The sequence below is a fragment of the Myotis lucifugus genome, unplaced genomic scaffold (genome assembly GCF_000147115.1).
Source record: "Myotis lucifugus unplaced genomic scaffold, Myoluc2.0 scaffold_3, whole genome shotgun sequence".
Taxonomy (NCBI): domain Eukaryota; kingdom Metazoa; phylum Chordata; class Mammalia; order Chiroptera; family Vespertilionidae; genus Myotis; species Myotis lucifugus.
This window is the reverse complement of record NW_005871051.1, coordinates 3,097,515-3,109,517: the sequence shown is the minus strand read 5'-3', so window position 1 is coordinate 3,109,517 and position 12,003 is coordinate 3,097,515. Positions and strand designations below refer to the sequence as shown.

Below are 12,003 nucleotides of genomic sequence, written 5' to 3'. Positions count from 1 at the left end.
TCCACTTATAACCCCAGAGGGAAAATAAGAGGAGACATTGAGGTGTGAATTTCAGTCATCAGAAACAATCTCTTAACTTTGTGATTGCCAGAATGGCACAAACAACAGTGAATGACAGGACATTGTCCCGTGTGGGGACAGGAAGTGTAGAAGGATATATGAGAAGTAGGGACTTCCAAAGAGGCAACAATATGCCATTTGAATGGCCAAAGATGCAAAAGACCCGTAATCAGAAAATCATAAGACACTGAAGAAAGATAATTGAAGAAGATACAAATAAGTGGAAGCATACACCATGTTCATGGATAGGAAGAATTAACATAATTAAATGTCCATACTACCCAAAGCAATCTATAGATTCAACGCAATTCCTATGAAGATACCAATGGTATATTTCACGGACCTAGAATATTCCAAAAATTAATATGGAACCACAAAAGACCTGAATAGCCATAGCAATCTTCAGAAAGAACAAAGTTGGAGTAAATCATGCTATGATATCAAACTCTACTACAAGGCCATAATAATCAAAATAGCCTGGTACTGGCATAAACATAGACATATACGTCAATAGAACAGAATAGAGAGTCCAGAAGTAAACCCACGCCTTTATGGCCAATTATTTATTAACAAAGGAGGCAAAAACATACAATGAGGTAAAGATAGTCTATTCAATAAATGGTGTTGAGAAAATTGGATAGATACATGCAAAACAATGAAACTAGACCATCTTCTTACACCATATACAAGAATAAACTAAAAATGGATTAAAGACTTAAATGTAAGACTTGAAACCATAAAAACCATAGAAGAACACATAGGCAGTAAAATCATTGGACATTTTTCTTAGCAATATTTTTTTCTGATATATCTCCTGCAACAAGAGAAACAAAAGAAAAAATAAACAATTGTGACTACATCACACTAAAAAGCTTTTGTACAGTGAAGGAAACGATCAACAAAAAGACAACCCTACTGAATGAGAGAACACATTCACCAATGATACATCTGATAAGGGGTTAATATCCAAAATTTATAAAGAACTTATATGACTGAAGACCCAAAATACAAGCAATCTTTTAAAAAAAATGGGCAAATGACCTGAATAGAGACTTCTCCAAAGAGGACATACAGGTGGCCAGTAGACATATGAAAAGATGCTCAACATCACTAATCATCAGAGAAATGCAAATTAAAACCACAATGAGATGTCACTTCACACCTGTCAGGATGGCTGTCATCAATAAATCAACGAACAAGTGCTGGTGAGGATGTGGAGAAAAGGGAACCCTAGTGCACTGCTGCTGGGAATGCACACTGGTGCAGCCACTGTGGAAGACAACATGGAGGATCCTCAAAAAATAAAAAATGGAACTGCCTTATGATCCAGTGATTCCACTTCAGGGAATATATCTCAAGAAACCTGAAACACTGAATTGGAAGAATATATGCACCCCTATGGTAATTGCAGCATTATTTACAATCGCCAAGATCTGGAAGCAGCCCAAGTGCCCATCAGCAGATGAGTGGATAAAAAAGCTGTGGTGCATTTACACATGGAATACTACTCGGCCATGGAAAAGAAGAAAGTCTTACCTTTTGTGACAGCATGGATGGACCTGTAGAGTATTATGCTAAGTGAAATAAGCCATTCGGAGAAAGACAAATACCATATGATTTCATTTATATGTGGGCCCTAATGAACAAATTAAACTAATGAACAAAAAAGAAACAGACTCATAGATACAGAGAACAGACTGACAGCTGGCAGATGGGAGGGAGGTTGGGGGGCTGAGTGAAAAGGGTAAAGGCATTAAGCAAAAAACATACACACACAACATAGCACCTCACAGACACAGACAACACAATGGTGATTACCAGAGGAAAAGGGTGGTGGGAGGAGATAGAGGGGGTAAACAGTGCCAGAGGGGACTAGACTTTGGGTGGTGAACACACAATACTATATATATATATGGTGTCCCCCCAAAATGTGTACACACACTTTGAATAATAATAAAGGCAGTGTTTAAATTAAAATTAAAATTAAGCTATCAACTGTTAAAATGTATCTGCATTTCTGGGGACACCCTGTCTATATATCGTATTATAGAACTGTACACTTGAAACCTATATAATTTTATTAACCAATATAATCTCAATAAATTCAGTAAAAACTTTAACCAAAAAAGAATAATGCATCTGCCTGTACTCCAAAAAGGTGTGAATTTGCAGATTTACAGAGACTTTTGCTTTGCTTTAAGTCAGTGGTTCCCAACCTTACTTTGGCCATGCCCTACTTAAGCATCTCTAAAATCCTGATGCCTCTCCCCAGCCCCCCGCGTGACTTATAATTCATATTACTCAAAAAGTGAGCTCCTATTCACGTGGAGGAAGCCTAAAAGGCCATTAACTTGGTCTAGACAAGCTTCCAAAGAACATGGCATCCATGAAAGAGAAAAATAAAAGAACAAAAGGACAGGTGAAGTACTAAGGAAGAAGAAATCACTAAAAAATCGTTAAAAAAATAATATAAAGTGATATGAAAAAATAGCAAATAAAGTTTCAAAACATATAATAGTGAACTGAAATGCACAATATATATTTATATACTGTCTCTGAGGCCCCTAGAACCATAAGAAAAAAATTCACTGTTAATAACGCATTTTCGAATTTCCCCCCTTAAAAATCAAATTGTCCCCTGTGGGGCATGTGCCCCATGTTGGGAACCACTGCTTTAAGCTGTTTCTTTGCACGGACCCAAAACATGATCTATAGATTGAAATGAAAAGCTGAGGCGAGAAAAATGATGGGGACATTTATAGTCAGAAATGTCCAGGTGAACTACAAATCCCGGGTGAGGTAGAATTAACCTGAGACTATTGGTGATGCTTATATTCAATTTAAAAATACAAAAATAATTCAAGAACCTGTTCATGCTTCTCACTAAAATAATGCTTCACGTTTTACTTGGCTTTTTCCAACAGTCAATGGTTTCCAGGCAAATCACTGTGATTTACTTTGGTCAGAGCTGGAGGTCTGTCCTCGTCATTGAAGTTTCCCCCCACTTGAGTTGGTTATCTGCGCTGGCACAGTGGGGAGGCGTGCGCGTCAGCAGCGGTGGCTGGGCTGGAAACTGAGTCATCTTGAGCGAATGTGGGGGAGACTGCAGGCCGTGGTTGCTTCCTTCCAGGGGCTTCTGTCTGCCTTGAAGTCGCTTCTTTAGGGAGGGGTTCAGTGGGGCACCACCTAGTCTCCAGCGTGTCATTGTCCTCTGACTTCAAAGTCCTAGCAACCAAAGCTACGTGGTGGCAGGGGTCAGCTAGGAAGACTGTGGTGTTCTGACCAGGCGTCCTGGGCCCTGAACTTCGCAGTCGGCCAAGCAGGAAGGCAGCGGTGGCCTTGTAAAGAGAGGTGTTTGCACTGTGACGGCCCCACCTCCTGTTTTCCTCCGTGGCCAACTCTGGGCAAGGCGCCTTTCGTTGAGAAAGAATGAGTTCATTATATGTAGGGAGCCACCTCAATGACGTCAGCCCTCTGTCTTGCAAAGCCACACTGAGACCAGGGATGGGATGTGAGCAAACCGTGTTAGCGTCAGGGTTCAAGGACAGAGAAGCTCTTCCTGTGGCCTTTCTCCTGAGACAGCAGGTGAAACCACTGGAGAAGGACTCTGCTGTAGGTAGGCTGAGGCTTGGAGTCACCGGGTGCAACTCGGCTTGTCTTGGTCCTTGCTCCCAAAATCCCTCCCTCACCCACGAAGCTTCGGGGAGTAGCTGCTGCTCTAAAGATGTGGGGGCGGATGGGCAGGTGCACAGGCGTGTGTGCCTGACCCGGCCTGTAAGAAAGCCACGCTCTCTGTCTTCCTGAAAAATCTGGGGGACACGGTGATGGGACTTCCCATTCCATCGCCTTCTCTCATTGTATAGTCTACTTCCCTTGGAATACTTTGCTTTCGGTGATGTTTAGTTGCACGTCAAGGACAGGAGAATGAAATAAATTGTTCTTTTTAAAAATATATTTTTATTGATTTTTTACAGAGAGGAAGGGAGAGGGATAGAGAGTCCGAAATATCGATGAGAGAGAAACATCCATCAGCTGCCTCTTGCACACTCCCCACTGGGGATGTGCCCACAACCAACGCACATGCCCTTGACTGGAATTGAACCTGGGACCCTTGAGTCCGCAGGCCGACGCTCTACCCACTGAGCCAAACCAGTTAGGGCAAATAAATTATTCTTAACAGATATTGGAGGCCACTAACAAGTTGGGCCATGCCAGCCCGGCAGCGTGATGGTGTTTAAATGCTGTATCAAAACGTAAATAAATAAATAAATAAATAAATTAAATGCTTTATCAGCACTTCTCGGGGCTCAAAACCGCACCGCCCCCCTGAAGACATCTGTGCTGATTCCGAAATGCCCTGGCAGGCAGCTGCTGGTGGCCCCACACCCGCTGTCGGAGTTTCTGCATTTCCGTGCCAAGCCTGTCGCTGCAGAACCAACCGAACTGGCAAAACAGGAATGTGGCAGAGGATCCCTGGGACATGAGTCAGATGAGCTATTTACATGGAGGAGGTTGCTAAGAAGCCAGGAAGCACAGGCACAGGTGCCTGCTGGGACACGTCTCGTTGGATTAGGTCGGCCTGTCATGTGCAGCTACAACCGGCTCTCCCGTGTGCAGTCCTGGAGTTTGGGGTTATAATCAACTCAAACTGTAAAAGCTGTGCTGGCCCTGGTTGGACTCCATCCGGGCTCCTGGAGTTCAAAGCAGTGGAGAAGAGCCTGACCAGCTCAGGGTGATATATTTTCCTCCCGGAGAACTGGTAGCTGTGTTCTCTCTTAGGGGGCGAGGCAGGGGGGGATGTTTTTATTTTTGGCTTAACTTTTCAGGAAATATTTTATGTGATGGTCAGCCAGATCCAGCTGTTGTCATCAGAAAGGAGCCCTTCAATGAGGTCCCTCTTTGTTGTCCTGACAAACTGGACCGTAGTAGATGCTATGACACCTGGAAAGGACTAGACCAACGCCAAGCTCTCTGAGGCTCATTCCCTTGAGTGATTTATGACAGTATTTGTGAATGGAGTTAGGGATGGGCACAGCCTGTTCATGTCATTGAGTCAACATTCCACCTGAAGGCAAACCTGTGCCAAGTTACTCACTCTGCCAGGTGCCAACTCACCAGGTAAAGGAGGTTGATTTCTGTAGAGAGCTCCACGCGTTGGTTCAGCAACATATAGGGAGCCCCTATGGGATACAAAAATGAGAACGACATAGTCCCTGCCCTCAGTAATGTCGACGTGTGCACAGAGGAGGTAGACGCACAAGCCACTCATTATAATCCACCGTGAGTGCGGTGTCACTAGACACTGAGAGGCCAGCCTCAAAAAGGCCTGCTATTTCCAGCGGAAGGCCACAGCTGAATTTTAAGCAGCTAAAAACCCATTTTACTTTGACCAGTTGTCTCTTTGTACGAACGGTGACTCAAAGTATGTGGCTTGTGTTTCCGCTGCCCATGACCCTTAGGATCGGGGCCGGGATTGTGTCCGAGAGCCCCCGCGAAGCTCGGACCACTCACTTGGGGCCTCACGCTTAGTTGTGACCACGCCTTGAGGTTGCATACACCCTAGAACAGTGATGGCGAACCCATGACACGCGTGTCAGAGGTGACACGTGAACTCATTTTTTTGGTTGATTTTTCTTTGTTAAATGGCATTTAAATATATAAAATAAATATCAAAAATAAAAGTCTTTGTTTTCCTATGGTTGCAAAGATCAAAAAATGTCTATATGTGACATGGCACCAGAGTTAAGTTAGGGTTTTTCAAAATGCTGACACGCCGAGCTCAAAAGGTTCGCCATCACTGCCCTAGAATGTGGTAGTCATTTCCCATTTCCTTGGAGGAACCTTCACTCAAGAAGGGGATCTATAGTAAGCCAGGTGTTTTAATGAAGTAGCACATTCCTCCCACTTTCTCCTGTAACAGGGGTTGGCAAACTTGTACTGAGAAGGGCTCGATAGTAAATATTTTAGTCTTTGCAGGGCCCTGGATTCTCCATCCCACACACTCAACTCTGCCTTCTTAGCAGAAAAGCAGCCACAGACAGACAGCACATACATGGGCATGGCTGTGTGCCAATAAAACTTTATTTACAAAGCTGGGAGACGGGCCAGATTTGGCCCCCAGGCCATAGTTGACCAACCCTGGTCTAAAAGTGACTTTTTCTTGTTAGTCTTGGACATTTACAATGTCCTGAGGGTAGGCTGTGAGGAGTGATGGGTGATGGGGGCAGGGGCGGGAGGCGGGGGTGGTCAGGAAGCCAGCGTCAAGGCCCGGACCCTCCACCGCACTTTCATTTGATGCCAATCAGTGATTTCCTTCAGTCCCAGTCATCTCAGTAAAACGAGGATGTGGACAGAATGGCGTCTAAGGTGCCGGGGACCACTGGCATTTTCTGTTTCTGGAAAGACACGGGACCTGATGAAGCTCACCACCGGCAGGACATTTAGAGAGAAGGTTTGCATCCACCGGGATCTGGGTAGACCGGCATCATGGACTCCGTCTCAGAAAGTGAAATGTAGTAGGAAAAAGCATAGCGTCCAGCACTTGGGTTCTGAACAGATTCGGTGACAGGCAGACAGGACGGGAGCGCCCGGGGCTGCAGCCGCCCAGGAGAAAGGTATGAGCCGATGACTCAGCTCGCGGTGAGTCAGCGAGGGGGCTGCCCCACGGGCGGGCGCTTCTCAGCTGCACTCACGGGGAAGAGTGTGCAGAAAGGAGGGCAAAGCCCTGTCCCAGCCCCAGGGGAGGAGACCGCACCTCCAGTCTTCGACCCCGCCTTGTAGGTCAGACTGGGGCCTGGAGCCGATCCCAGCAGAGGGAATTCCCAGCCCCTCCTTGAGTGGGTGGGAGAAGAGGCCTGTTGGTGAGTGGGGAGGGAGAGAGACCAGGGATATGAAAACTGCTGCACATAAGAGTTCTTACAGAAAATGACTTTTCCAAAAAAAGTGTCTATCGTCAGCATCCAGATTAGCACCCGGAGCATAACAGGCTCTCAGATGTTTGCCGGGAGAAAGCCTCTAAGTATGTGAAGAACACTCAAGTGGAAGAAGTATTCTGCTTGGTGGTGGTGGCGTCAGAGATCAAATTAGGACGGAGGGAGGAAGCCACGGGGCTGCCCAGCTCAGCACCTGGGAGGTGTGGTCTGCGCCCTGCACCCGGGAGGCCCCTACACTCTGAGCAGAGACCCCCCGACCCCCCCGAACTGGGGGCCCCTCCAATTGCATCCACCGGGGTCCGGTAGACAGGAATATGGACTCGATCTCCCCCGAGGCGGTTTCAGTATGTCACCTTTAGGCCTGAGAGGCCGCTAGGTTTGCATTTCCTGCACACATAGGCTTCCTGGCCGCCCACACTCTGTCGCCCACAGTGCAGCGTGCACAGGGGCTGTGTGAGAAGGCCTTAGCTGTTACACAGACTGACGTTTTTTATTTTAATGTCTACGTATTTCTTTTGATGGGTATCAGGAAAAATAAAGCTAGCACATCATAATTTCAGAGACATTGTGTAAGACAAGGCTGCACTGAAAAAGCCAGTGGATTTAAAGTTGACTGCATGAGAAATATGAAGGAAACAGCATACGCCTATATTCAGCTAGGGCAAACATTGAGAAAGCAGTTTGTGACTAGCTGACGTCTGTTCCAAGTAAATTCTCTGAAACTCTCAACTCTGAATAAAAGTCATGTTATGTTTCTTACTCGTCTCCCAGCTCCATCTGCCACCTATACCAGGATTCTTTTCTCTATCACACAATTCCATCACTGGACAAGACTCAGATGACTTCCTTTAAAAAAAATGCAGTAGGGCCCGTGGAGGAAATTCCATAAGGGGCAAAAAGCAGAGTGAGCCAATGAAGTCTTATAAAAATCCCACCACCCCAACGTACCCACTGCTTCCATTCCCCTCCCTTCCTGTCCCTGAGCCCAGGCATAAGCATTTATCATGGGGTAGGCGTCCTTTATACTTTTTGCTTTAAATTTAACGAGTCCAGCTGCTTGTTGCAAATGCCTCTGGACGGCATGCCTTGCTCTCAGCATTGTTGGCCACTTGTCATTCCTCAAACCTAACATAGTCATTTTTCCTGCTTCGCTTTGTCCTTGATGTCCTTGTGACTGAGGTGGGATTTACACGGTAGGTTGGGTGCTAGAGTTTCAGCCTCTTCTCCAAATTCTTCCATGATGAAGCTTTTGACACCCTCGTTTTTCTTGTCTATAATCTTCCTTGGTGTTTTGTAATTTAAAGTTTTCACTGGAACTCTATCATTCCATTTTCTTTTGCCTCTGATCTTCCTAGGGGGTCTTTCATCTGTAATAGCCTCTCACCCAATGCACTCAAGTCTCCTCCCCCATTTAAAAGTGTTTAGAAGTCCCTGAGGAAGGACTCCATGTCAGTGGAGGTAGGCAGCTCAGTCCTCTGGTTTTGCCCTCTTTCAAGAGAGTATTCCCACTGTTCTCCCTTTCCTTATAACCTGGCCCCGAACACTGAAAATATTTACCTCTTCATATCTGTTTACACCATCAGAGTACATACTGCCTGCTGCATCCCATATCTGATGTGTGGCTTTCGTCTTGGATGTGCTCCCCATAAAATGTGCATTTCGCTGTCCTGGGCCAAGACATGGATGCGCTCAGGAAATCGGATGGTCCTGTTGGTTTTGTACAGTCCTGGAATGCGGGAGGTTAGACTTGCGATGCGTGTTCTGTGGAAAGCTGAGCTCCGTAGAAAAGGCGTCTAATGTATAGGAAAAAATATACAACTGGTTGTTCTTTCTGTGGATTTCTTTAAAGGCTGGATTACAGTGGACCTTCCAGAGAGTTCTTCTTCCTGGTGTCCAGAGAACTCTTCAACCCATATTACGGCTTATTCGAATATTCGGCCAATGACACATACACAGTGCAGATAAGTCCCATGTCCGCTTTTGTGGACAATCACCATGAATGGTAAGTAAATGTTTCCTCAACACCTTTCTTCTGCTGATTTCTGTGATATCCATTTTTGTAGGAATCCTCGATTCTAACACCTTTTTCCTCAGAGAAAATCATGTTTTCTTATTGCCCTGGCTGGTGTGGGTCTTACTTATTTTTTGTTAATCCTCACTGGAGGAGATTTCATGCATTGTGTGTGTGTGTGTGTTTTTTTAGAGAGAGTGGGAGGGAGGAGGAGAGACAGAGAGAAAGGTTGATGTGAGAGAGACACATTGCTTGGTCGCCTCCCGCACACACCCTGACCAGGGATTGAGCCTGCAACCGAGGTCTGTGCCCTTGACTGGAATTGGAATCGAACCCGAGACCCTTTAGTTCACAGGCTGACACTCCAACCATCGAGACAAACCGAATAGGGCCGTATTTTCAATTAAACATCTCATTTGACTCTGATTTTTCTTGTCAGTCTCAAGCAGGAATAGATTGTGTTCCTTTGGACCAATTTTAAGTGAGCTGGGTAGAATCCAAAGGGTTTCTCCCATCCGATGAAAGTTATGGATGATGTTAGGTTCCCGGCGAGATCCCCAGGCCCCTCTCTGCTCCCTGAGCTCCGGGGGGTGAGGGTGAGTGGGGCAAAGTCCTGCCCCCGAGGGCAGGCGGCTTCTAGAGCTGCCCTTGGGCAGCGGCTCACACAGGGAGGCAGAGGGGCTGGAGCGACTGGAGGCAGAAGGGCAGGCTGTGGACTCACAGCGGCGGCCGCTCGGACCCGATTAGCCACCTGAAGGCTGTGGCCTGGGTTTGCCCCTTTTTCTAATTTCTCACACACGGTCACCAAGGACAAGTGGCACAGGAGCCCCGTCTGGGCATTATTTATTCTGAAAATCCCCGGTTGTGCTCTGACTAAACGTCCTTACGTTTTTAAAAAATTCCTGCATGTACAGACTTTAGTTTTATAACCCAGTTTACTTGTTTCTGCTCATTTTCACTGATAGTGACAAAAAAAACACACCAAAAACACAGAAAAACACACACACACACAAAAACAACAAAAACCCATGAGTAGGACTCATGAAAAAAATTGAGTCATGAGGTTAGTCTTGGTGGGTGGAGGGCATCACTTTTAGGACTTATGTTTCAAATGAACTTCCGTTTGGCTCCAATTTGGAGTCCTCCCAACTGAAGCCGTTGCAGTTGTGCTAACACCAGCGGAAAGAAGGACAAACAAAGCTGCCGGACATCTGTCCCCGGATGGCTGTGAACCTCCAGTTCCACGGGCAGGAGGGAGCCCGGGGGACTCACGCTCTGGGAAGGCATCCGACCTTCGAAGAGCTGGAAACGGAGTCCTTTCGAAAGAGAAAACGAGGGTCCATCTCTAGTCAGCAAGCCCAGTCACCACAGACATATTTAGTAAAGTTTCCCAAGTGATTCAGAATGGACGTGAGCCTTGAAGTTTTAGGGAACAGAATGTGCCAGGAGGAAACTCCCGCAGATGCCCACACGCATCGCTCTTGGTGGTGACCATGGTCGGGGTGGGGCTTGAGAGAGCACAGGGAGAGGCACGTTCTCGCTCTGAGACTGGGGTTTTCTCCAAGGGGGATTGCTGCTGGGTTTGCATGAGACAAATCCTGCTCGTATTCATGCAAACAGATGAGAAGACAGCGTTTCCTCCTCCACCATCGGCCTCATTCTCTCGGTCACTGGGAAGCGGTTGGGGGAATTTCGCTGAGTGCGCACAGGGGACTCCCGGTGGCCATGCGGGTGCAGATAGTAGATGCTCTTGGCACGGGGGGAGGGGGAGAAGCGTGTCTGTAAATATGAGCGAGACACCTTCCTTCAACTCGTAGTTGTGACTATTGGCCTCGGGAAGACACAGCCTAGAGGGCACACACATGCCCGCGGCCCGGGAGGCAGTTGATCTTGCACAAACATAGATGGTCAAAATGCAGTGAAACGATTTAGAACCTGGTCCGGGAGGTGTAAGTGACCGCGTGCGTGCGTCTCCTCCGCAGGTTCCGGTTCAGCGGCAGGATCCTGGGCCTGGCGCTGATACACCAGTACTTGCTGGATGCCTTCTTCACACGGCCCTTTTACAAGGCCCTCCTCAGAATGTAAGAGTGTTTTCATTGCTCGTGTAGTTAGCGTGTAAGGCTGCAGTATTTCCCTTACTGGAAAGGGTTCCAAAATCTGTTACTAAACTTAAGAGAGGGATAGGTTTCTGAAACGAATATACTTAGTACTGCGTTTTTCCTGCTTCGGATCCTTTCCTTCTGTCTTGCCCCCACTGTCTTAGTTTTGCTGCCCTTCAAAGAATTGATCCTCATTTGTTGCAACACATGTTTCTGAAAAACAATCTACTTCAACTGCAGCACTGGAATTCCTGTGGTAGTAATGCTGATTATTAATAGAATAGTTGTGGGTTAGCCTGGGTGACTCATAGTCCTCTATCTGTTATATGATGCACTTTATATTTTGCTTTATGCACACTTTTAACTGCTTGCTCTTAGGCCACATTTCCATTCTCCTTTGTTTTGTTTTTGTCCTATTTTTGTTTGTGTGTTAGGGCTGGGCAGTCCTGTATTTTTCCTGTGATCTCCCTCCATGCAAAACGGTACCTTCTGATGGCAGGGGAAACATTGGCATTCACAGAACCTTCCTTCATTGTTGTCACAATGAAAGTTTGCAGTTATTGCCAAATGTCAAGCCAGACAGTTTCTGCCCTGTAGTCAGTAGGAGCTGACAAGGCTGAGCAGGAGCAGGCGCCTGTCTGTGGGGTAGTGGCTCATGCCTGCAAGAGGACAGCACAGATGGTTGGTTCTGTGTAGCTCATTCCCCGTAAATGGAAGCCTAGACCTCAAATGAAAATAAGGTGTGCATAGGGGGCTCGTAAGAGGGTCAGTAGGAAGATGTCTGCCATCTTCCCTGTGGGTATCTGGGCAGATGAAGCCCTGGGCAGCTGGCACTGGGCACCTTCTTCCGTGGTCCCCCAGCTCCTGTTGTATCTTCCCATTTCATGGCTTTATCTCTCAT

The 12,003-nt window shown here is 46.6% G+C and overlaps 1 protein-coding gene across 1 annotated transcript in view; it reads left to right on the top strand.

Annotated features, from left to right (window-relative positions):
• Positions 1 to 12,003, top strand: part of HECW2 (HECT, C2 and WW domain containing E3 ubiquitin protein ligase 2) — a 241,822-nt gene that overhangs the window by 205,843 nt on the left and 23,976 nt on the right. The window contains 2 exon segments of the mRNA XM_023759762.1: positions 8,842 to 8,994; positions 10,986 to 11,084. Of these exon segments, the coding sequence (XP_023615530.1) occupies positions 8,842 to 8,994; positions 10,986 to 11,084 (252 nt within the window).